General features: G+C 47.2%; 1 protein-coding gene across 7 annotated transcripts in view; it reads left to right on the plus strand.

Annotated features, from left to right (window-relative positions):
- The window catches only part of SLC14A2 (solute carrier family 14 member 2), a 442,799-nt gene extending 416,575 nt beyond the window's left edge, over positions 1–26,224 (plus strand). For 3 of the 7 annotated variants that reach the window (XM_053205526.1, XM_053205525.1, XM_053205527.1), the window contains 10 exons: positions 10,927–11,049; positions 12,707–12,789; positions 13,507–13,666; positions 14,395–14,584; positions 15,181–15,309; positions 16,394–16,586; positions 19,587–19,734; positions 20,601–20,735; positions 21,849–21,898; positions 25,134–26,224. In XM_053205526.1, coding sequence (XP_053061501.1) covers positions 10,927–11,049; positions 12,707–12,789; positions 13,507–13,666; positions 14,395–14,584; positions 15,181–15,309; positions 16,394–16,586; positions 19,587–19,734; positions 20,601–20,735; positions 21,849–21,898; positions 25,134–25,334 — 1,412 coding nt within the window. In that variant the 3' untranslated portion in view covers positions 25,335–26,224. The other 4 variants (XM_015070011.3, XM_015070012.3, XM_053205528.1 and 1 more) reach the window with 4 other exon arrangements.
- Positions 26,225–26,636: the final 412 nt, after the last annotated feature.

Raw genomic sequence — 26,636 nt, forward strand, 5'->3', positions numbered from 1 at the left:
CACTCATGATCAAAAGTATATTTCTCTATTATTATATAAAAACAAGATGCCAAATAGTTTACCCTGACAAGATTTCCCATTTCTCCAATGCTCCTTCCCCACTCTGAGGAACTAAAGCCCATATGCCACTTTCACTATTCTCCTCCCCTAAGCCCCCATTCTTACAATACTTTTACTTCTCCAGCATCACCCACCCCTGGATCTATGCTGAGATTATCATTGTCAGTTTTTGTCCCTTACCTCTCATTTTTGCAAGAATCCTTCCTTGGCCTCTATGCCCCACATTCCCAGTAATTCTATCATTGTCCATTTGGAGTTTACTACGTATAGTGGACATGTTACTTTCTATCACTGTTTCCTCTATTCTGCACCTTCCCCTTTTGTTGTGATTCATTTGTTACTTGTTTAGAACCCTTGCTTGAATATTGAGTATTTTGTTCAAATAATATGAGAGAATATGGGTGACGTGTTCTCAGACTCTGCACATCCACAAAGTTTCTTTGCCCTGCGTGTGAATGGCATTTTGGCTGGGGGTCCCTGGGCCCCAGCCTTTCCTTCAGCTGCCTGTAACCATTGCTCTTTATTTTCTGGCTTTCAAGTGTTACAAATAAAAACTCTGATGTCAATTTCATTATTTTTTTCCTTTGTAAATAACCTGTTCTTTCTTTCTAGAAGATTGTAAGATCTTCTCCGTATCAGTGGATTTCAGGAATTTTATTAAGTAAAGCATAAGTGTGTGTCTTGTCTCATCAGTCCTGCCTTTAAATCTGCAACACTTAAATCTTTCTTCAGCTCAGCAGCTTTTCTTCCAACATTTGTCTGATTATTGCTCTTTCTCCATCCTTTCCTTCTTCTATATCCAGAATGCCTATTATCCACGTGTTCAGTCTCCTTGACCTCTGTTCCAAGTTGCTTTACCTCCTTCGCAGTTTTTACCATTTGTATTTTTGCTTTGCTTTGAGATATTTCTTCCATTTGATCTTGCAGGTCACTGATTCAAATCCCAACAGTAGCCTTTCTTTCCTTCAATTCAAGAGATAAGTTGAATTTTTTAGCTGAAAAATTGTATGTTTCATTTCAGAAAATCTTAGGGATGGGGACCAAACTTCAATATCCATGTATGTTTATATTGTTTTGTTGTTGTGCCCAAGGCTGCTTGCCAATTTTCATGAGCCAAGGCCCTAGAAATTCTGCCTTATGGTCTGACCTCATTCACTCATTCATCCAGAAGACATGTATGAGGAACTATTAATATGTTACTCAGGTCTCTACTTGACAACAAACCAGGAAAGAATCAACCCAGCTCCTGCCTTCAAGGAATTCATTTTATGGGAATTTGCCTGGCCAGGTGAATAGTCTCACCTGAGGTGATGATGAGGATAACACCACAGATTGCCTAAGTCATGTAAGTTCACAGCACCAGTTTCATTATTTTGAGTGAATTATCTGGTTAGATTGGTCTTCTGTCCAGGAAAAGTATCAAGAAAGAAGGTAAGGGTCCCAAGAAGATTTCTGTGCCTTGTCTCTTGTCCTCTATCTTGCCATTAGCTGATGCCCAAACATTCCTAGCCATCCCCTCAGGTCAGGACTTTGAACCTGTTAAAATATAAACAATCCCGGGAAGGTAACATAATAAGCATGATCAATCATTTGCATCTTAAGTTGAAGGAGTCACTTCTGAGAATAGGTTGGATGAAAAAGGAGGGGAAAGTAGGAAAAAAGTGGGTAGCATACTTTGAGAGAGTCTTTGGCAATGGAGGACATGCTAGGTGAGGCCAAGCTGGGTGAATGAGGTCTGAAGCCCCCTTATTTCATCAGAAATGATGATGACACTGTTATATTTGGCTTGGAGAAGAAAAGAAATGGTTAGGGCCATGGCTATCTGCAGTATGAGGTAATGCACATGGAAGAAGTCAGCTTACTCAGCATTACTTGAGAGGGTAGAACAAGGACAACTAAGTGGGAATGACAAGCAGACAGACTTTGAATCAATGGATAAGGGTGCTTTTTCTCAATGCAAGTTGTCTGAGAAATAGTCCTGTGAGACCCTGAGTTCCCTGCTTTGGCAATACAAGAACAAAGGCAGTACTAGACGCCTGTTGGGAATGCTTGCTTTGGGTGGGGGTAGACCAGATGACAATGTAGCCTCTCTCTTCCAACAATAGTTTCTGTGATATTCTGGCCCTGGATTCCTATAGAGGAATGAGAAAGAAGCATCACTGAGATGACAAAAAGTTAAGAATATGGAGATCAAATGTACCAAAAGCATACCATTGTTGCCTTTACAGATTTTCCTATAGCTTGACCTTTAGCCACTTGGTTAGTTTACCAAAATGCTCAACATGGTTGCTTGTGCAGATGCAAGTTGAGGGGCCAACATCAGCCAACTATGCCTCGTCCTTGAATTACTGTCCCCTCACTCTCCCCTCTTGGGGAGTTCTTCTTTGGGTCAGTCTTCTAAGATCTGCCCATTTGGAAACTCAAATCTTCATGGCCTGCATTTGTAGTTACATCAAACCCATGTGCCCCAGTTTGTTTATGCTTCCTATATGAGTCTGAGCTTTGTTTCCTTGGGTCATAAAGGTTGTGAGAGTCTGGGGATAGCTATAATCCAAACTAGTTAGGAGTTGGCAGTTTCAGTGTGGGTATGCTTTCTACTCAATAAACCACAGTTTCATTTGGCAACTTGAAAGGCATTCACTTTTTATGTGAAACTGTTTTACTTGCCTGGCTTTCCCCACCTCTTGCCATTCAAAGAAGATAGAAGAATCCATAGGGAACACTTCTGTCCCTAGTGAAACCAGAATTGCAAGACTCCAAGGAGAGAGATGAGGAATTGCTAAAAAAAAAAAAAAAAAAAAAGTCTTTCTTACTCTCTGTAAATAGATAAGTAGGAGCCCCCAGCCCCCTCCTACAGCTGAATGGGCTGCTGGAACAGAATTAAGTAAAGGAAGTCGCTCTTTGGAGACCATCTAACTCAGCATGCATTTATTCCACCTAAACTCTGGCCTATTCCGGAAAAATCTGACCTCCCCAAGTTTAGGCCCTAGTAGTCAGTGCATCCCTCCTCCCTCTACAAGATTGGAAATGTGGAGTTGAAGGGACCCATGAGATCTGTGAAGAAAACTTCGTTCTGATGTGAATTCTGATTGAGGCTTTAAGGAAATAATCTGTAGAGATAGACAGATGTCTTGGGGAGACGTGGTATCTGAGCTGCAGCCTTCAGTAAGATCTATCTGGGACAAGATTCCATCTTGATCTTCTGTCTCACAGGACAGCATTTGATTGCCCCACCCTTAGTGTGTATGACATATACTCTACATGTCTAAGTTGCCCGTGGGCTGCATGTGAGCTTGTGAATGGCTCCTCAGAATTACTTCCTGTCTTTTCACACCAGTTACATGTTGTGCTCAGATGGCATATATCCTGTCACTTCTAGGGCGGATGGATGCTTAGGGGTCTGGAGGGACTACACCACAAGAAGTTCAGGAACCCTCAGGAAAGACCAGAGCAAGAGGATAACAGATATGGCATGCAGGGCTGAGCCAAGGACTGCCAGCTGGGGAACAAGGAAAAGTGTCATTGGCAGACATCCATGGGCCCTGAGCTAGCAACACCAAAGTAGGGACCCTACGCAGGGGACTGATCTCTAGTCAGCTCCACACCTGTCCCTGGAATGTTGGGCCCTCCAGCTCCTCCCCCCTTTGTTTGCTTTCCTTCTTCAGAAGGATCTCCGTGATCAGGACCCCTCTTTGGCAGTTCTAAAACACCTGGCATGGTGGGAAGGGGGCCTTTGACGTCAGTGGGGAGATTGTCTACTCAGGTGTAGCTAATTTCCTCAGTGTGAGGTTTTATTTCTAAACCTGGGTAGGCCGCCTCACACCCCATCACTGACAGAGTATGTGTGTGTGTGCATGGTAGGGGTGCAGCAGGGGGAGATACACAAACCTGGGGCTGGCTGGGGAGAGGGTGGGGGGAGTGATGCTTGACCCATCATACCACAAAGCCAAACAAAACATGTTTAGATTGGGCCCCCCTCCTCAAACTCCAGCCCACCAGACCCCACAGCCCTATGGGATGTGGGAGGGCCATCTTCCCTAATATATAGACCTCAAGTCCTTTCTGGAGGCAGGAGTTAGGTCATGCCCTTCTTGCTCTGAGAAGGTCTCATGGTGAGTCCCTGGGACCCCCATCAGGAAAAGTCAGAAGGAGGACAGGTCTGAAATTTTCCACAGAACCAGAAGGACAGCATCTATTATTGGACTATGCAGAAATTTCCATCAAGATGCTGATGGCAATACTGTTCCCCAGCCTGTGCCCTGCCTATATGGGGAATTAAGGGAGTTTATTGAGGTTGGAAGGCAAATTGGCCCCCTGAGGAAACAACACTTAGATGATTACTTTAAAGGCAAGTGCTAGAGCAAATTTCTAATGAAAGGAGTAATTTAGGAAGGACAGGGAAGCTCCTACTACACAATCCCTTGCTCTGCCCCTTTAAAGGAAACCTGCCTGATCAAAGCAGGTGGGAGAACCATGGTAGCCAGAGCCAGTCCTCCTCAGGGTGTGTAGAAGGTAATCTTTTGTCAGGAAGGCCAGTGTGAGAGCAAGCTGCAAAAAGAAGATTTGTCTTTCCTCTCCCTCCTCCTCCATGATACCCTTTCTCAACTGGAAGACGTGTGCCAGGCATAGGATCAGGGAATGTAAAGTGAACTTACAGAGGACCAGCAAGAGGATGGGCAGAAGGGATCCAGGAAGCGAAGGGCTTTGGGTTTAGGGGAAAGTCCAGCATCCGGAGTTGAGGACCAGAAACGCCACTCAGTCTGAAAGAAGCTTCTTGCCACATCCCAATGGTCTAGATTCCTCCAACCTTGTGCAGAACATCAAAAGGAGCCCAGGTAAGAGGTCTTGTGGGAGAGAACTGAACCGTAGTTCCCCCCACCCCCACCCCAGCCAACAAGACCATCTGACTTTTCAAAGGAAGAGACAAAAAAAGAAAGGCTGATCTTTTTATCCCTTTCTTCTGTTGAGCTGTGGTGTCTGGGGAAGCTAGTCCTGAGATGGGGAATGTTACTAAGTATTCTAAAGAGAGTTTAGATTCTGGAAGCTTCTAGCTGAAAGAGCTATTAAATAGGTATAGTTCAAAGCCCTTACTTTATAGATAAGGAAACCATGGTTTGTCCAAGGACCTGTCCAGATGATAAAAGAGCCTGGAAAAAAGTCCAGGGGTCCCAACTCACACCTCATGCGGTGATGGAACTTGGTTAATCCATCCACCTTCAATCCCCTTACTGAACTAGCTGCCCACTGGGTGAGACTTCACACTATTTGTTATCCTTCCCACAATTTTGTGACCCATGGCTCTGACATCAGTGTGGTTCCTGGGGCAGCACCATGTGGACTTGAACTGTGGGAAGCTAATGCAGTAAATTTGAAAACTTCCTTCCCAGGCATCACTACCTGCTGTTTCCAGGGTGGAGGTACCTGGTCCAGGCATCTTGGCCCCTCTCCTCAGTAACCCTTCCTCAGACATGCCAATAGAACTAGACAATCTCAGTATATATAAACATCGTAACATCCCAACTGAACAACCTGTACCTCTGGTGCTCCTCTCTTACACAGCCATCTTAGATTACTGTAGACATATTATGTGTAGTACAGAGAGTGAGTGTTTCTGGAAGACAGATAGCCACCCTATAAGGAAGATTCCAGGATATTGAAGTTATCTTATCAGAGAATGGACAACCTTGTAAGGCATGCAATCTCCTCCAAAACTGGCACCAAAGGATGTGAGCTTTTGTGACCTTGCTGAGGGAAGGCTATCCTGTGAGGCTTGAAGATGCCTGTGGCCAGGCCTCTCTGCTAGCTGTCAACACCATAGCCTTGATATACCCCTTCTCTCAAACTTGTACAGCATCGACACCTCCCTTTAAGGCTAGAGGGAGAAAATTAGTTTACTCTCAAGTGCCAACTCTAAATAATTAGTATTGGTTGTCTGAGAATTGTGTTAAAAAGGAGTCTGAGGCTGTTTGGGGAACATATTGAGAGAGACTGCTATGACTAATTAGCTATGTCTGCCATAGATAATGGAGAGAAGGGAGGCAGAGGAAAGAGGATGTGGGGCAAGGGGTATGGAAACACCGCTACCAGAGAAGAAGCTGGTGTACAATGGCCCAGAACTTTCCCTGGCCTTTTATTAGGTGTCACAGATGGAATGATACACAGGTGGGTTTGTAGTGGGGGGGAGGGGTTGGGGGGTAACTCTTGTTTTGGGAGGAGTAACAAATGGATCTTGATGGTAGGTTCCAGATGTTCCATATGTTAGACATTATAAGTGATGTGTGGATGGCATCGATCCACCTGCAGGAGACAGTAACACCTGTTCAAAATCTGAGGAAGACAACTTGTAGAAATAATTTCGGCGTGGGCCTGCTTGATTAAAGATTGACTTTCAGTAAGAGGGACTAGATCAGTTTTCATCCTCTGAACGATGTCATACATGGTTTGGGTTTGCTCGGTTCCTCTCAAAGAAATTCCAATAGGCTTCAAAATTGTATTTGACAGCCTCCTCTACAAATTCTTTTTTAACCCTGGTATTTGAATGGTTGACATTTTCTGTACGTTCGACGTCAGTAGAGGCATAAGTACTATGGGACACTGCTTTCCAGAAAGTGTTTCTGAACAAATACTGTGGCTCATAACTGTTCTTTCCTTGTGTGAGTCAACGGGAGGAAAGCGTTGCTGGACTCTTGCCCATAAAAACACAGGATGGTGGCAATCCTCGAGGGCGGACACAGTGCCCCTGAAATGGCAGTGTGAAGCTACATGCATTGGGATGCTTAATAAAGCTTGTCAGAGCAGGAGAGCCGCGGCTCCTACATAAGGCAGGCAGGCCGAGGAGTTAGTGAGCCGCTAAGGTTTACCCACGGGCTATGAGGGACAGAGCTTTCCAACCATGTACAGCAGAGCACACAGAGCTGAGCTGGCAGAGCAACCACTGGCCCTCCGAGGGGCCAGGTGGGCCTGGTGGGGCCGGAGTCCGAGGGCCTACACCCTCTGGCCATAAACAACATTATCTATTTACTGCACCATGCCACACACTATTTTCTATGTGTGCCATGATGTTAGGGGCAGAAAAAGTGAGTTATGAACAAAATTGCTCTTGGGCTATAGAACACCCAGCCCCACCTCTGAACCACTTAGGGCTTTGTGGCCACCCAGAAGGAACCTGTGGAACATGCCGGTTATTGAAAACAAATCCTATCAAGCATGATCTCTGTCTTCAGTGACCTGTTTCTTTCTCTGTAATTAACCGGGTTCTTCCAGCCACTCTCACAGTATTCCTGGGTTTCTGGTTGGTTGGTCATAGATGGCCAAGCATTGTATCACCATTTATAAGCTTCCCTTCTTGTGTCCAAGTACCACAGAAAATAATCAGCTCTTACCCTGTAACCTGCAAAGCCCTACACACCTCAGCTATTACCTCTGTCAACCAATGAAAGACTCTCACCTTTATTTCAATATTTATCAAGCATTTAACAATTATGACGAGATGTATTATTCTTAAAAATAGTTCACACCCTGAAATATCCAATGATTGTTTGTTATACCATTCAGAGACTAAAATGTGTAGTATAATTACCCCTCATCAATTTATTCAGCAAATGCTTCTGAGTGCCTACAGAATACCAGGCTTACGGTAGGTGCTGGGGGAGCCGAGACAATCAGGTATAACCCAGGCTTCCAAGGACCTCACCATCCTGTGAAGGTGACAGACAAGAGCACATAATTGACACTTGACAAGGTAAGAGTCAGTGCAGGCAGGTATAAAATGCCAGGTGTGCACTGGGACCAGGAGCCCTTCTGACTGAAGGAGGCAAAGGGTCATGTGCCATCCGAGGGACATGGCCTCACTGAAAAGGTATCTGATATGTGAGCCCTGCAAAATATTTCCCAGAGCCTTTTGTATTATCTTCATAACAATATGAGATCGAAATGGAGGGTACCCCTCCAAAATATCTGCCATAGTTCTATAGATTGAGTTTGCAAGGGCTGCCTATGGCATCTACACATTTCTTTCTGAGAGCCATGCCTGCACTGGAGAAACTGTCAATGAAAAACTCCATGCAGAGATGAGTGAGTCTGGTTCCTGGCCAGTGTTACTGTTGTTTTCTTTGTATCCCCCACCACATCAATGGAACATTTATTTTTGGAACATTTGATAGATGTGTTCATGATAGTCTTGAAATCGCCTTTATCCATTATGAAAGTCCTGGGAATCTGACCCAAAAGCAGCAGTAAACTGCTATCCCCTTATCTTTAAGTATTTTCACAGCCGCGGGAAATGTGTTACTTTATCTCCAGTCTTCTTGGTGGCAATGTTCCCGCTTTTCTTTCTCAACTGTTATCCAGCACAGCCAGAGGGGCCACTGCCCTCCACCTGGAGGTGGAGCCCAGCACCCCAGTAATACCCATGTGAGACCCAGAGCCAACCCTGTGTCGGGCCATATGTGATGCCTCCTCCCCAGTTCACCCTAAATAAAGACCAAAATAAGTTGCCAAGGGAAGGAAAGATACTTCTTGTTTTTGCTTTTTGTGGCTGGGACATCAACGCTAGGAACACATAGTAATATGGGCCCTGCCCCACTTTCCTGGGACCTAAGCAGGTAGCAGAATCTGGGAGGCTCAAAATGAAGGGCCAGGGCATGAAAGGTGAGCCAGACCTTCTGCAGCCATTTATAAAGCCTCAAATCGGGTGTCAGGAGAGCTGGGAGCAACTCCTGGCTGTACTATGATTAATGAACGGTGTGACTTTGGTAAGTTGATATTTCTGGACACAGGAGGTAGAGTGTGATCTTGAAACTCCATGCAATTCTCAGTCTAGGAGGCTAAGGTAAAATATTCCTCCGCCCAGGAGTGGCTGGGGCAGCTGACACTCCACATATAAGGAACGAGAAGCAATGGGCCAGCAGAAGGGCCCTTCTAGCCTGGCAGATGCACACTTGGGATGGGTGCTCTGGGAGAATGCCCCACTTCATCAGGTGATGTATGATACCCCCTTGTCCCTTGGTGCAAAACCTGTCTGCACAGGTGTCCTATAGCAGGCTTATGTTCCAGGTGTATCTCAAGCATGGGATCGGGGTTGGGGGTGGGGGGGCTTCTCCAGCATGGGGAGTTATGGCCCAATGCTGACCCACAGACAGGATGCTGAAATAGTTTCTTCCCCACCCTGAGCCTAGAGGAAATGGACATGGTTGCATGTTTTACCTCTGAATCTGAGAAGATAGACAAAACCCCTCTCCTTGCTCATATGTGTCCCACATACTCTCTGATTGTTGGTCTTGCTATATTCTAAGCTTTGCTAAAGCCATTTTTATCTGAGAAGTGTGATCTAGACCAGTTTTTCAACTTCAGTGTGCACGCAAGTTAGCTGGGGATCTGGTTTAAAAAAGATTCCAAGTCGGTCAGTCTGAGATGGGACCCAAGAGTCTGCATTTGATGTCCGTGAAACTGGCCCACAAACCAGACTCTGAGCAACAAAATGCAGAGGAAAGGGTTGGGGGCTGAGAGTCACATGGCTCACTGTTTGTAGGTAAGCTTCAGAAACCATGCTGAGCCTCAGTTTTCCAGTTTGTGCAGATAACAATGCCCAGGTGTTATTCCAAACCACTAAATCATCTAACTCTAGAGTCTACTGGAGCTCCAAGCAGAAAGTGTTAAGGGGTGCCTAGGTGGCTTAGTTGGCTAAGCGCGACTTTGGCCTGGGTCCAGATCTTGTGGTTCGTGGGTTTGAGCCCCATGTTGGGCTCTGTGCTGACAGCTCAGAGCCTAGAGCCATTTCAGATTCTGTGTCTCCCTCTATCTCTGCCCCTTCCCTGTTAGCACTCTGTCTCTCTCTCTCTCTCTCTCTCTCTCTCTCTCTCTCTCAAAAATAAGTAAACATTAAAAAAAATGTTAAAGAATGTGTTAAAGCTGCATACTTGGGGACCACCAAATACTCCAGCTGATCAATGTGGGGTGGGCACAGGAACGAGCATCCCAGCAAGCCACCAGGGTGACTTGATGGTGTCGATTCTCAGACCCAGCTTTGAGAAATCCTGTCCCAAGTGAGGAGCGTGCTGTGTTCCCCCATGTGTGGAAATCTGAAATAATAAAGTTCAGCAGAGGGTTTATTGTAGCTGGTCATAGCCCCAGACCATTACCTCCCCATAGACTCATGCTTGTCAAACTTTAATGTACACAGAAACAGCTGGGGAATCTTGTTGAAGTAGACTCTGATTCTGACAGTCCAGTGGAACCTGAGATTCTGCATTTATAACATGCTCCCAGATGAGTTTGATGATGCTGATCCCAGGACCACATTTTGAGTAAGAAGAACCCACATTAGGGATTCTCAACCCAAGCTACTCACTGGAGCTATCTTTTAAATAAAATGGGCATTTAAAAACTTTAATTTTTAAAATTGGTCCGGGATAGGGTTCCTGCATCTTTTAAAGCAGCTGGTGGTTCCAAAGGGCTGCCAAGATTGAGGAGCTCCCACACACACCCCCTGCCACAGATGTCTGACAAGGCACTGGCTGAAGGGCAGAAACGGCAGCCAGCTCAGGTCCACCATCCACGCTGGCCAAGGCCCAGTTAAGTAGGTCTTAGGGTAGTTTCTTGCTGGAGTAATAAGGCAGACTGGCTCTTGACATGTCTATGGTCTGTGATATGGTTTCTGCGGGGAAAGGAAGTGGATGTTTTAGCAGGAGGAAGGGGGGAAGATGCTGCTTGCATCCAATGCACCAATGTGATTACTACTGAAGCTTCAGAGCACACCGTGCCTGCCTTTCCAGCTTCTGCACGTGATTTTCCCTGCGCTGCCTGCCTGGCTCTTACAGGGTACAGGCCAGGGCAGACACCGACCTGTCTTATTTTGCCCCTGGCCAGGTGTTGGTGGGGAGCAGCCAGCCACAACCAGCCCAAGGGCCGATGAGGGCTCAGAAGCCGTGCCCCCCAAGCCCAGGAGCGTGTTCCACATCGAGTGGTCATCCATTCGGAGAAGGAGCAAAGGTGTGCACTGCCTCCTCCTTGCTTTCGGGTCCTCAATTTACTCATCTCTAGAATGGGGACCATGGCAGTACCTAGTTCATAGGGTAGTAGGGAGAGACATGAGGACCAGGCTCATTCTTATCACACCCAACCTCTGACCACAGCCATGACCCCAGTGTCTATACCCTCCCAGGAACAGGGGGATGCTGGAACTGGGACAGGCAGCCGACTCTATAGGCCTTGACTACGTATTGGAATCACCTGCATCCCATCCCTGGAGACACCAATCTAATTTGTCTGGGGATTAGCCAGGGTGGGCATAAGGATCTCTCAAATCTCCCCATGAGATTCTAATTTCTGCCAAGCCACAAACTACTGATGACCTACAAGACTAGAGGTGAAAAGTTTTTATCTACAGCAGCGGTCAAGATATCAAGGCCAAGGAAACAGATGGAGAGCCACAGAGGGAAGGGGGCTCCCAAAGGCCAAGAGGGGAAGGTCCAGAGGTCAGCCAAAAATGAGCAGGTGGGGAAGCCAGGGAGGAGTCAGGGGAAGCGGGGGTACAAGGAGTCCTCCCCAATCAGACTCAAAGGCAGCCACGTGAAGAGCCAAGGCAGAGGGCCAATCTAATTTTGCCCCTTAAATCTCAGGGAGGGGAACCAACTTGCCCAGAGTCACACAGCTGGCAAGGAACAAAGTGGGGGAGGACCTGTTAGTGTCCTTTTTACAAACCGCGTGCTTCCCAGAAGATGCATTAGTGATATTCTTGCATTTGCACTTGCGCATCTAGGCCTCGTTGTTTCTCACCAAAAGTGGCCATCCCAGAGACACAGGCCTGGGGTGGTGTGGGAAAACATCACACAAGATGGAGAGGGCATTGAGCTAGCTCAAGGACCCTGTAGCCCGGGGGGTTGTATTTGACAGGTGCCACTAGCATGTCAAGGAAGACTGTGTGGCTTTCTTCTAACAATCCCCCTCCAAACATCCTCTATCACTGTGGTTGGGGGCCGAGGGGGTGGGGAGCACTAGCAGAGCGTGCAAAGGAAACTGAGATACAGGTTTCGTGGGAGTTGCTCAATGGAAGACAGAGGGGGGGCTTCACACACAAGCAGCAGGTCCATCAGGGTGCCGTGCACCTGGCCTCAACGTCTAGAGGAGTTTTCTTTGCTCCCACCCTTTCTTTCAAAGATTCCAAAATTAGTTTATTTCTTCTGCATAGTGTAACTTCCCAAAAACACTGTTATTTGCAGCCCCTGCCCTTTCAAAAGTGGGCACATGGTGCCATTGATGCATCCTTCTAGTGCTTAGGTTCCCTGAAAGCTCATGAATTCAGTGGGAATGGTCCCTTCAGTCTGAAAATACAGGGTGTTCAGAGCCCAGCCTGCCATCCTCACACTTGACCACAAGAGGGAACCAAAGCACCAAGGCCGAAACACTCAAGTCTCGGAACTCCCTGAATTCCTGTATAAAGTGTCCTGCTTACATGGGGATGTATATTTTTTACCCAAAGTGAGAACCCAAATGGGTTCTTGACCAGTAAAATGAAAGGGGGTCTTCCAGCTGCAAGATACAACAGTTCTGGGCTTCCTCAAGTGGAATAGGAAAACTGTAAGAATTTGCTGCTAATACGCCAGGGTAGAGGTGTCCTAATTGATGATGTGCTTTCTTTCAACTCCAGTGTTTGGAAAAGGCGAACACCAGGAGAGGCAAACCAAAGACCCTTTTCCCTATCAGTACCGGAAGCCCACGGTTGAATTGCTGGTGAGTAAAGAGTGGCCTGAATCGGGCAGGGTCCTACAGACACAGAACCTGCAGCAGATTAGGGAGAAAGGGCCAGAAAAGATGTCTCTTGAATTCATATTTCCAGAAACATAATTACCTGGGATAAAAATGTCTATTTTTCATAGTCTACTTTATAAAATTTCATATCCCTTTTATTTGAATTAGTTATCTGTCTTCTCTAAATCTGGCATTCAAGCATTTGGGAAACAAGCTGGTACCAATTTTCAAAAACAGAATCTTTATATGTTTAATTTTATGGACAGTTAAATTTTAAAGACTAGACATGTTGGGGGGTGTGGAATAAGGAATAAGTTCACCTGGAAAGAGTGTGGTATCGTAGAAGTAATGGTTTAAATAAAGAGTCTAAAGATCTGTGATTAAATATCAATTCTGCTGTTTGACCTTGACCTTTGCCAATGAGAACCTTCCATCCATGCCCTAGCCCTCACCCATAGAATGAGGATAAATACAGTATCCTGTTGTACTGCAAGGTTGTTGGCCATATTAAGTGAGGTAACATGTCAAACAAGACAAAAGGTGTTCTAGTCTACAGAAACACGGAGATGATTAAATAGCAATTTCTCTAAATAGCAAATGAAAATATTAGCTTGGCCCCAGAGCCAGCACAAGTGTCGCTTCTCAGGGTGAGAAACACAGGATGTGGGAATGTCTTTCTGTCTCTTGTCCCCGGGGCAGGATCTAGACACCATGGAGGAGAACACTGAGATAAAGGTGGAAGCGAACGTTTCCAAGACTTCCTGGATTCAGAGTCACATGGCTGCCAGTGGGAAGAGGGTCAGCAGAGCCCTCAGCTACATCACAGGGGAGATGAAGGAGTGTGGTGAGGGTCTTAAAGGTAAAGGTCCTGAGAGCAAATCCCTTGACCCTACCCCTAAAGTGTCACTTCCAGCCGTCCCCAGAAGGCACAGTGCCTTCTTGATAGACTAGACTGAGTGCCATTTCGGTCTTTTAGAAGGGACAGGGATTTTGCTGGTAGGACACAAATGCAGTCTCGTGGGGTAGAAATACAATACATGTCAGTGTGTGAGCTCTCATTTCTGAATGTTAGCAGTTGTGCTCAACAAATATCCCATCAGGGGATGGGCATTTAGGCATGGGATTCTAGAGTCAGCGTTCTAAAAAAGTGCCCACCCTACAGATGACTCTTGGAAGAATTATATCTACTATTCAGATAAGTTCTTTCTAGGAATCTTCCCAGGGCTCAGGCCATGGGTTTGACACCCTCTAGGCAGCAAAAGAATTATCTTTTTGGATATGTCTTCTTGAAAATTCATGCCCCTATCACGGAGACATAGATAGCTCAGGGTACCTTACCCCCACTGCTTGAAAAACAACCTAAAGACCACAGCCAGCTGGTGATGGGTCTGAAGAGTTTTCTGGGCAGTCAAACACCCTCTTGGGTTCTTGGTTTACCCTCTTCTGGGGCAGGTGACAGCAGAGGCTGGTGCCCTGTGAACCCACATTGGACATGGAGCTTCCCCGACCCTCCATCCGCCCACTGAAGTCTCCCCGAGGGCCAGTACACCTGAGCATTGACTGACTCCCTGCCCTGGTTCATTTTAGACAAATCCCCAGTGTTCCAGTTCCTTGACTGGGTCCTCCGGGGTACGTCACAGGTGATGTTTGTGAACAACCCCCTCAGTGGCATCCTCATCGTCCTTGGCCTCTTCATCCAGAACCCCTGGTGGGCCATCTCCGGCTGCTTGGGAACTGTTGTGTCCACTTTGACAGCTCTCATCCTGAGCCAGGACAGGTAAGTTCCAGGAGACCCAGGGTCCAAGCATGAAGCCAGAGGTCGCTTCCCGTGGGGACCATTTCCCATCTCTTCACTGCTGGCCTCCAAGCTCAGAAACTCCTCAGATTAAGGACACTAATAACTGGGGCGCCTGGGTGGCGCAGTCGGTTAAGCGTCCGACTTCAGCCAGGTCACGATCTCGCGGTCCGTGAGTTCGAGCCCCGCGTCAGGCTCTGGGCTGATGGCTCAGAGCCTGGAGCCTGTTTCCGATTCTGTGTCTCCCTCTCTCTCTGCCCCTCCCCCGTTCATGCTCTGTCTCTCTCTGTCCCAAAAATAAATAAAAAACGTTGAAAAAAAAATTAAAAAAAAAAAAGGACACTAATAACTAAACACAACCATTCCCTGATTATTTGGTAACATCTACACACTGTCCAGGGAAATGCAAAGGGTTGATGTCTTCCCTTCCCATTCCCAGAGGAGCCATCTGCTTGAAGGTGTATATGCAGTCAGGCCCCAGCTGAGGAAAATGTGAGTCAGAAGGAAAACCAAGAAGGCAGTGGCCCTCCTTAGCCCTGGGGAGTCCCCCCTTCACCAGCCCTCCTCCATCCCCCCAGGTCCGCCATCGCAGCAGGACTTCATGGCTACAACGGGGTGCTGGTGGGGCTGCTGATGGCTGTGTTCTCAGACAAGGGCAACTACTACTGGTGGCTTCTGTTCCCTGTCATCGTTATGTCCATGTCTTGGTAAGTTTGCTCCTAAGGCTGTGGGTGCAGTCAAGGGCTGCCAACCTTTTCATCCCAGCTCCCCAGCTGTCTGTCTAAACTCAATTTTAAGGTGGCATTGACTTAGCTTTCACAGAAACATCCACTGGAAATAACTGCTAATGTCATACAGCAACAGCACTGTGCCAGGTGATCTGCGGGCACTCTCATTACCTACAATTCTTGACTCTTTTTTTTCTTTTAATTTATTTTTGAGAGAGAGAGAATGAGCTGGGGAGGAGCAGAGAGAGAGGGAGAGAAAGAGAATCCCAAGCAGGCCCCGTGATGTCAGCACAGAGCCTGATGTGGGGCTCGAACTCACAAACTGTGAGATCATGACCTGAGCCAAAACTAAGAGTCAGATGCTTAACTGACTTAGCCGCCCAGGAGCCCTTCTTTACTCTTTTTTTTAAGACTTAACAGGGTTTCTGGTCCTACTCAACCAGAGGACAGAGAAATGTGAAGAGCCACCCTACAGCTTCCTGTCAGTTTCTGGAAACCTTCTCATTCCTCCTGCCCCCTCCCTGCCACACCCAGCTTTTTCCTGTCCTTAGAACCCCCTGGACCAGACTGAGACAACCTCCTAGGGTGGGCTAAAGGACCAGCCACCAGACAGAGCCCTCAGAGGATCAGGGCTTAGCTCCCCTTCTCCTCCAGAAATCATAGGACACTCTGGATGGAGGCTTGGTACTCTTAGCTGCTCAACAAACATTTGTTGAATGAATGGATGAATGGACGAATGAATGAGATCCCCCTCCCTGGTCACTCCCCCAGCTTGTCCTCTCTCCTCATGCCTGAGCGTGGAGCTATATGACTTATCAAGGAAGTTCTGTGACCCCTTGCCTTAGGTCTTCCCGCTTTCTGAAATGGATCCTGGGCATCTGCCCCATCACCGTGCCAGGCCCACGGAGGGGGCCAGAGGGAGATCTGCTCAGGGCCAGTCGGGCTCAGAGAACATACCCAGCGGGCTGCTTTTCCTCAGGAAAGTCCAGGGACCCCTCTACTCCTGCTCAGTCTAGTGTCAGGGCCGGAGCTTCTTGAACAGTCTCTTGTGTTTCTGTTGCAGCCCCATCCTCTCCAGTGCCCTGGGCACCATCTTCAGCAAGTGGGACCTCCCCGTCTTCACACTGCCCTTCAACATCGCTGTGACCCTGTACCTGGCAGCCACCGGCCACTACAACCTCTTCTTCCCCACAATGCTGCTGCAGCCTCCATCCTCCGTGCCCAACATCACCTGGTCAGAGGTCCAAGTGCCCTTGGTAGGTAACACGGAAGCCAAGAAGGCAGCGTCTGTCCAAATGCCATGTTACAGTGGCATTTACTGACTCTGCACATCAGAAGCATCCACAAGTGATGACTATTAACAATCATACCATACAAGGCAGTGGACGTGCAGTATCTCATTAGCCACCATCCTTTTCCGTTCTCTTTCCAGAAGCTAACAAGACTGTTTCTGGTGCCACACTGTCATAGCACAGAGGAAACAACTGAGGCCTGAGGTCACACAGCTAACTAGTGAAGAGCAAAGTCAAGATTAGCACTCTAGGGGCACCTGGGTGGTTCAGTCGGTTGTGTGTCCAGCTTCGGCTCAGGTCATGATCTCACGGTTTGTGAGTTCGAGTCCCGAGTCAGGCTCTATGCTGACAGCTCAGAGCCTGGAGCCTGCTTCGGATTCTGTGTCTCCCTCTCTCTCTGCTCCTCCCCCGCTTGTTCTCTCTCTCTCTCTCTCTCTCTCTCTCAAAAATAAATAAACATTAAGAAATTTTTTTTAAAGATTAGCACTCTGGCCTCCTGACTATTAGAACTGGTTTCTTTCCTTTTTCCTTTTGGAAAAAGTCTTTTTGATGCTTTCTTCCAGTTTTCATTCAACTTACATTGTCTATTTCCTTCCATCAATCTCACTGAACCATTAAAGGCATACATGTCACACAGCCACCTGTGGGCTAAAGTCTCTGTTCCAACCTCCAGAGTTGATTCCATTGGCTTTCCAAGGTCACACCATAAAGTGCAGGTGTTCCTTCATTAAGAAACATCTATATATCAGAACTTTTAATGTTTTTTACAAGTATTTTGTATATAATGCTGGCCTCTGGAAGTCTTCCAAGATAATTAAGAAGACATTTTGTCTGAGGTTCTCCTGCATTGCATTACACTAAACTACCCCATGGTCTGGGCCCACTCTACAACTTTGTTATTGGCAATTCATCATCTAACCACAAAGCCACTTGGGCTTGTTGAGGACCTTTCAGAAATAATGATGCCTAGTTTTATTTAGCATTTCATAGTACACAACAGCACAGCATGGTAGAAAGGACTGTGCATTTACACTAAGGCACATTATTTAGTAAAAGAAATATTTGTGTTAGTGTTAGCTTCATCCTTGTTGATTCGTGTGTGTGTGTGTAAGAGGACCCTCATGAGCCAGAGGTGAGAAAAGGTTGGCAATTCACTCCGTAGGCTTCCTTTTCATGGTATTTACCCCAGCAACATCTCTTGAAGGCATAATCGCTCTAAACCGTTGGCTCTGAGGAGCTGATGTTAGGAAAGGTAAGGTTAAGACATTTTGCATTCTCTGTGCCACATGTTCAATGGAAAGATATCTAGGCATTTTGTAGAATTGAAAAACAGCTAGGGAATCCCGTACAACTATTTTAGAACCCCCAAGTTCCAAGAAAGAAAAATTCAATTTTTGGTGGTTGCCATTTTAAGAAGTAACTTTCTAGGGGCGCCTGGGTGGCTCAGTCAGTTAAGCATCTGACTTCAGCTCAGCTCATGATCTCACAGTTTGTGAGTTCGAGCCTCGTGTCAGGCAATGTGCTGACAGCTCAGAGCCTGGAGCCTGCTTTGGATTCCGTGTCTCCCTCTCTCTCTGCCCCTCCCCCACTCAAGCTCTGTCTCTGTCTCTCTAAAAAATAAACATTAAAAATTTTTTTAACTTTTTGTAGAAGTAACTTTCTAGCCAATTAAGTGGATTATAATAAGGACTAATATGTTTCGTCTTTTTAACCATTCATGAGAGCCTTGAGTGTTGGGTAAACAAGTAAATGTCAGAGAGAGGGTCTAAAACTCCCAACAATGTTGAAACCCCATGAGTTCCTCAGCTCCTTGGCCACTGCAGGGCCCCCTGGAGGGTGTCACCAGCTCAGGACTAAACTGCCCAGCACCACTGCCTCTGTATGAAGCTCTCCCACCTGCCCACCCTGACCCACGTGGTAATGCCAGAGCCCCCACCCTGTTCTCTGTTCCTGGGGTAACAGAAGACGGAGTCTGGAGGGTTAGCCCACTAGGCCAACCCACAGCCCCTTAGTGTCCTCCTATCTCCGCACACCCCCAGAGGGCATGGGCTGAGAGAAGAGCTGCCCCCTCCTAATATACGTACACCCTCGCCCCAGGACTCTGTTTCTCCTCAGCTCACTGTCTGAGGGGTAAGACATACCCCAGTGTCCCCTGCGTGGCCCAGAGCCCCCTCCCTTATGCACTTTCCTAGCTCAAGGGCCTTTGGCCAACCTTCCAAACCATAGGACCCCAATCCCAGTTGCTGGGGAAGGCTGCATGCCCAGGATCCTTTTCTGGAACTGCATAACACATGTGCAAGTGCCCACAAGGCAGTGGACCCTGGCCTCATCAAACCCTTCACGTTTGCAGACAGGCCCCGCACCCCCTGAGATACACGGAGGCCTGATGCAAGCAGGGACGTCTATCAGTCACCATTTACTTGGCTTCTCAATCAAAAACGCACATACCATGATACTGCCTTCTCAGGGATTCTTCTCTGGATACGAGTCCAGGTGTTCACCCAGACTGAGCTAACGTGACCACAGCCCAGACACCTTATTCTTGGAAACACAAAGGACTACTCTTTCACATAATATTCAGCCTTTTGGTCATAATTTTAGGGGTTTTTTTTAGTGTTACAGGAGAGCTTTTAAACCCCAACTTTGATCAGACATCTCCTGCTTTACTGATGAATAATACCCTCATTTGAAAAGTGTTTAGTGTCTCTTCACTGGGGGTTGAGTGCCTTACACTCATGTTGCTAAAGAAAGGCAACTTAACACCCTAAAATCCTATTGTTCTAAGAACGCAAGATTAAAACAATAAGGCTTGTGTTCCTTTTAGAGTTAACCTATTTGGATAAAAATGTCTCAGAAACCTGTTGCGAACTGTTGGTGTACAAGGCTTGGCACGAATCTTTTCCAGCCAAGGTTCAAGTTGTCTCTTCTGCCTCCTTAACTGCATGTGACCCTTTGCACCTGCAGCTCTTGAGAGCCATCCCTGTTGGAGTCGGCCAGGTGTATGGCTGTGACAACCCCTGGACTGGAGGCATTTTCCTCATAGCTCTGTTCATATCTTCACCTCTCATTTGCCTACACGCTGCGATCGGCTCCACCATGGGGATGTTGGCAGGTTAGTGTCATCACTTCTGACGTGTTAATGGGCCATACGGATGTTAGTGTCTCGAGTCAGCTCTGAAGAAAATGGTGACAGGTGTTTTCGATACCCACCTCCCCACCCCCGCTTATTCCTACAAACTTTCCCCCCTTCCATTGTACCCTGGTTCCCTACTTTGGGTGCCAGTGCCCTCATGCGTTTCTGAGCAAAAGCTGCCTTCCCGAAAGGATTTGGTGTTAGTCAGTTACACCTTAGTATAAATTTAAAGTTTGGAGAGGTTAATTCCAGTCATGTTTGTATTTTAAGTCTTGTCTCAAGGGATGATATTCCACTAGAGAACACGGAGATATCAGTGAACGAGCGCCTGGGTGGCTCAATCGGTTAGCGTCCAACTCTTGATTTGGCTAAGGTCATGATCCCAGGGTCGTGGGATGGAGCCCCATGTTTGGCTCCATGCTCAGCATGGATTAAGATTCTCTCTCTCTCTCTCTCTCTCTCTCTCTCTCTCTCTCCACCTCCCGCACCACTCGTGTGCTTTCTCTCTCTCTCTCTCTTAAAAAAATATCAGTGAAGAAGGAAAAGTCCTCTTTCTTGGCAGGGAAAGGAACTTCTCTGCTTTAAAAGGCTGCAGAGTCTATACTCAAAAGGCTCTCTTCTACCTATAACAGCATCACCACTAATACTCATGTGACTCTATGGCCATTTGTTTCCTTTAGATATTTTTTCACTGAATAAAATCAGAAGTTCTTTTTTATAAATGCCTAAGAGGATGATTGGTCTGGGCTTTAGGAACTATGGTGGTTTTCAGGAGGGGCAGGCAAGCCCCACGAGACCCACCCCCCCCCCCCGAACTCAACACTGATGCCTGCCTTCTCTCGCAGCCCTCACTATTGCAACGCCCTTGGACTCCATCTACTTCGGCCTGTGTGGTTTCAACAGCACGCTGGCCTGCATTGCCATCGGAGGCATGTTCTACGTCATCACCTGGCAGACCCACTTCCTGGCCATCGCCTGTGGTAGGGACCACCACTAGCTCCCTTTGCACCTTCGGCACCACCTGTGACTGTCCCTGCGGGGACAACCACCCTGAAGATTCTGTGGATCCCCCAAAGATAAACGGGAGGATTGTTTGCTTCACAAAAGCGTTTGTATCTAAAACGGTTTTGAGTGGTTGTTCAACGATTCACACAGTAAAAACTGTTTTCACGGCACACAGAGTGTTCAGCCCCACGAAGACAGAACTTTTAGACAGTGGCTGTTGGGTTGTGGTTCATGGGTTGTCTCTGTGATGGCTACTCTCCTGGCTGGTGATTGGAGCCAACCGACAGAGCAACCCTTACTCAAATTAATCTTTATGTATAGAATTGGGTGATTTACCTCAGATACGAAGATTAACTTTAAGCACCCAAATACTCATCATTAGGACCTTCCAATAATGCTTACGCCAGAGGAATGCTGAAGGATGTGGTCACATGGCTACCAGCCAGGTGCTCAGTGACTCTCTAATAAAGATTTGCTGTTGTTAATATCCTGAGGACAATTGAGATGCTTTCGGTTGAGAAATTGAGAGTTCGGAAGCAAAGCCCAATTACACTTGCTCGTTTTCACAGAGCGTCACCTCTTACCGGCACGTGGCTCTTCCCAGTGGCCAGCCTGGCCGCACCCTCTGCAGGCAGAGCCGGGAAGACAAGGCAGTGGGCATATTTGGTCTTCCTCAAGCTTAGAGAATGCTGTTCCTCCCTGGAAAGCCATATTACATTAATAACTCGTGGTGAAATATTCCAGCGGGGAGCTCTGGGATCCACTTGCCTTGGCTGTATAGTAAAATTTTCATGTACGGTTTATGCTGCTAAATGTTCCTTTGCTAGAATGCAAGGTGGTGGGACCCAAGAGAACCATAATCACTCCATTCTGGCCCTTTTTTAACAAAGTTCATCTGCTGTCTTAGCTGTACCGGCATTTGCCTGGAATTTAACACATTTCAGGGCTGTCAACTAATAGAAACATAATTCAAGTTTTATTTTAATCTGAGAGATAGCATTTGTGGCATAAAATGTCTGGGGAGATAATATGTAGACTAAGCTTGAGGCACCGTCAGTCACTGGACTGTTTCTTGGTTCTTTTCCCAGCACTGTTTGCGGCCTACCTGGGTGCTGCGCTGGCTAACGTGCTGTCCGTGGTGAGTCAGCGTCGGCTAAGAACGTGCCACAACGCCCTTCCCCCGTTCTTTCAGCTCCCCACAGCCAATGCAAGCCTGTCCTCTGGAGACCCTTCCCCAACTCATCCTTCTCATCTCAAATCACACTGCTTGCCTCAGCACCTGCTAGACAGAAGGAGCTGGGTCTCTAAAGGTTCAATGTCAACCACCGGTCAAACAGACACCATTGTCAGGGGGTCAGTGGAGCTTGTTATAGAAGGACAATTTGAAGAACACTATCTTGTAACTCGAATTCTTTCAGCTGCATCATCTCCTAGAACTAGTTTTAAATCTTTATTATTTAATTTTTTTGTATGTTTATAGATCAACTGCCCAACTAACTTATGGGCCAGGGTACATCTCCGTTCATCCGTTGGCAACTAGGAGTTGAGGGGGTCATGAGGGAAGTCTCCAGGGAAGACAGGGAACCAAGCCCCAGCAATACCTGAGAGAAGCCAGCGCTGGTGGCTATGTGCACATGCACCAGTCCAAGAATCCCTTCCTTGTCTGAGCCCTAGTGTGAGGTGGTGTCTGAGACAGGAGAAGCCGCATGGCCAGCCCCAGCCCCCACGTACACTGGGTAGGGCCCCCGGTCCGGCACAGAGTGTTCAGGGCTCAGCCCGCAGTTGATGCCTCCCCCTTTTATATAAGGGTTCAAGGGCACATTTGATAAAAGCAACCAGGAAAAGTCCCAGTGGTCCTGAAGGTAGGGATGACGGTGGGCATTTTACTCACACCTGCACAAATCCCTTCCTCACCCTTAGGGAAATTGGGCAGGTTGAACTTAGCATAGGAAGGAATTTTCTAGGCAATAGAACCCGCCTTCCCTGATACCATCCTATGTCTCCCAGTGGGCCAAATCCTCCTCTGGGCTCTGGTGAATCTTGTACACGCCTCTGCTATGACACTTGACGTACAGTATGGTGACGAGCCTTATACATATTCTTCCTTTTCCAACTTCAGCCCACGTGCTCCTTCAGAACAGGGGCCCGGCTGTATTCTAGTCTTTATCCATAGTACCTATTACAATACCCAGCCCATAATAGGTGCTCAAGAAATGATGAACGGATAAAACCCTAAGATAGCAAGCCTGCACCATGGGGAATCTAAGAGCTGGGGCTGATTGGTCAGCCATCAGAAGAATGGGCGGGTAACTAGAGCATGGAGTATGGTCTCTGTGGCTCCTTCGCACTCCAGGCTTTCCCATCATTCTTGTACCCATCCTTCCACCTGACTGTCCAGCCAGTGAATATGTGTCACGTGCCTTCCCTGGGCAAGGTACTGGAAGGGATGCAAACAGGAGGCTTTTGTTTCTGATCACAGGCATTTAGAGGATGACTGGCCCTTTTCCTCTGCGGGCAGAGAAGTTAGAGGCAATACCATGCCATTTAAACTTTTTTTGAACTCGAGTTTACTTTCTGTGTGCCTACTATGTTTAGGACACTATGCTGAACACTCTCAGGGAGACAAAAAAGGGCAGGCTATTTACTCCCGTGGAAGGAATGTCCAATCTGCTTGAAGAACAATATAAAAATGTCAAGTGACATTTATGAGCCCCTTCACACCCTCCACAGACAGAGCACTTGGGAGCTGCACTCCTCTGCTTCCTCACTGGCACTCATACATGCAGCCCTGTCTTCCACGTGCCCCCCCCCCCACTTGACAATCATGACCGCTGTTTACTGAGTGCTGAGGGCTGTTTACTGAGTCCTTAATATGCACTAGGCATTAACTGTCTGAGTGGACACTGTTATCCCTACTTTACTCTTGAGGAAATAGGTTTCAGACGGATGAAATAACTTTAACAAGGTGGTTGGAGCTGAGATGTGGGTCTGAGATGTGAACTCCAGACCTACTTCCTTTCCCACTGTGGGGTTCCAGAGGGTTCTTCCCAAAACACACTGTGTAGTGTGAGCAGGACTTTGGAGAGACTTGTTGGGTGGAATTCATTACTCGTGGGTATTTTTACGGCCATGGTCTGGCTGCTGTAGTCCTTCTCCAAGTTTCACCCAGCAGTGCCATCTTTGAGCAGCACATTACTGGCATTGTTATCCCCGTGGTGTTTTCTGAGGTCTTTACTGCTTATAAGGAAATGAGGTTGGGTGTGGGGGAACATGATTTGGTCAGCCTTATAGTTGAGTCTACAGACTCCTTATCACCAAGCTCTCCACTCAAGTGATCTCAAGGAAGAGCGAGAGGTGTATTAAAAAGCCGCAGGGCATGGGCCGCCTGGGTGGCTCCGTCGGGTAAGTGTCCAACTTTGGCTCAGGTCATGATCTCACAGTTTGGTTCACGAGTTCGAGCCCCACATTGGGCTCTCTGCTGTAGCACAGATCCCACCTTGGATCATCCTCCGTCTCCCACTCTCTCTCTCTCTGCCCCTCACTGGTCTGTCTCTGCCCCTTGCCACTCTCTCTCTGCCCCTCACTGCTCTCTCTCTCTCTCTCAAAAATAAATAAACATTTTGTTTTGAAAAGCCTCAGGGCATCTTAAGGAAGAAAAAAATAGGTCAACACCATGAGAAGGAGAGCTGGGAATGGAGGAGCCCTTGAAAATAGAGGCAGCTACCCTCCACCTCCAACCCCTAGGACTAGGACATTACATCTCTGCCTCTCTCCAGATGTCTGTTCTATCTCCCTGTGTCTGTGGTGGGTTTCTTCTGCTGCACACAGCCCCCTAGCGGCCACCCAGCACTGGGTGGCTCTCCAGTCCTTTCAGACCAAGAGCCCAGTCTCTCTTAGTTCAAATTCTCAAAAGAGGGATTCAACTCCCAGGCCATCTGCCTGTGGAAGTCGCATTGCTGGAGTCCAATCAGCTGTGACCAAAGAGATAAAGATCGTGAGCTACAAAATGGCTGCCAATGCCACTCCTTCAACAGGGGCTATGGGAGAGGCAGGCAATGGTCAGTTCCTAGAGTTGAAGGTATAACCTAGCCAGACAGCCCAAGGCAAAACATGACTTCTACATAAAGCCATATTGTAATAGGGTTCCAATGGCTGCATTTTGGAGAATGTGCATCCACCTGTTACAGTTCAGGCAGACAGCACTGACATGCTTTTATTTATATTGGTCAAGAAGTATTATTCCTCTCAATACCCACAAAGCATCCCATCCTCTACCCAGGGCTGTAGGGGAGTGTTAAGGGCTGATGAAACAGGCCAAAGCATCTGATATAATCAAGGCTTCTCTTGTGTGTCTCTTTTCTACCCCTGCCCAGTTTGGACTGCCACCATGCACCTGGCCCTTTTGCCTCTCAGCACTCACCTTCCTGCTCCTGACGACCAACAACCCTGCCATCTACAAGCTTCCACTCAGCAAAGTTACCTACCCAGAGGCCAATCGCATCTACTACCTATCCCAGGAGAAAAACAGAAGAGCATCAACCATAACAAAGTACCAGGCCTATGATGTCTCCTAGGCTGCCTTTTCCAAAACATGTCACTGTGTACTCAGCCTTCATCAGGTCATCCAGGTCCCCAGGCTGAAGGCCACGCAAACTCCCTTTCTGTCTGTTCTGTGATTCTTTCCCCAAGCAAGCCTACACCCTAGTTTTTCCCCACATAGGGAAATACGTGTCTAGTCACCATTTAGGAACCTCTCTGTTCTAAGATGTACAACATTTATCAAAGATACCGTTAGTTTAGACTTCATACTCACAAATCATACCGTAAGAACTCCCTTTGAAGGGAATTTGCCCTCTTCTGCAAAATAAGCCACATCCCTAAAGAGAACTCATTAAGAAGGGGACAGGGATTGGTGGCATGAGCCTCCAACTCAGTCATTTTATGGAGCCATGCACAGTTCCAGGAAACATGCATCAGCCTGGAAGGGGATAGGATGGTTTGGCCCTAGCTCTGCCCCTAGGGAGCCCCTGCCATCTGGAGTGAATGCATCCCTGCTCTCAGCCTTGAATTCTTACTGGTTTCATGACAGGGAGGGATTCAGTCCCTCCCACCTCGGAAGTGTTGATTCTTCTCTCTCTCCCGTAAACTGATGAAATCAGTGTGACCATCAAGTAATTACTTTGAGTCAAGTAATAGATGGAGGGCTTACCTGGAGAAGAGGCAGGAAATTTTTAATGTTCTGAGATTTGTTCTTGAGTCACGAGAAGATGTTCTCCAGATTTGGGGTTAGGAACTTAAATTCACTGGAAATGCCAATGTGCTTTCCTTTACATAACACAAATATTTCTGGAAATGTCATAAGATGAAAACTGATCTTTTTCAACATCCAAATCATGTTTTAAACAAATGTTTTTTCTTTAGTAGTATTCATAAACATGCTGTCATTAAACGGTTAAGTTCACAAGATGGTATCGGGATTTTCTTAAAATGGGGCGCACTTACGCTGTTCACACATTGCCCATCTGAGGGGTTTTCCATGGTCAAGCATGTGTCTGACAAGGGATGGGATGGGTAACAAATCATCAAAAGAGGGTTTGATTTGCATACAAAGGGAACTATACAGAAATGACTGTCGTCTTCTATTTCTGTTTGAGTAGAAATACAGGCTGTTAGCAACACATCTCACTTTCAAGTGAATGGTGTTTTAGTCTTGCACCCCTAAATTACAAACCCAGCCCCTCTTGCATGGTCAGTAACTCTTGTTATTTAATCTTTTTACGGCATTGAGCCCCTAACCCCCAGGAGCCCTTTGTGAGAAGGCACGTGGCTCAGCACCCCCCACCCCTCCCCTGCAGGACAGGGATAAATCATCAGAG

The sequence above is a fragment of the Acinonyx jubatus genome, chromosome D3, assembly GCF_027475565.1.
Source record: "Acinonyx jubatus isolate Ajub_Pintada_27869175 chromosome D3, VMU_Ajub_asm_v1.0, whole genome shotgun sequence".
In the NCBI taxonomy this organism is placed as follows: Eukaryota; Metazoa; Chordata; class Mammalia; order Carnivora; family Felidae; genus Acinonyx; species Acinonyx jubatus.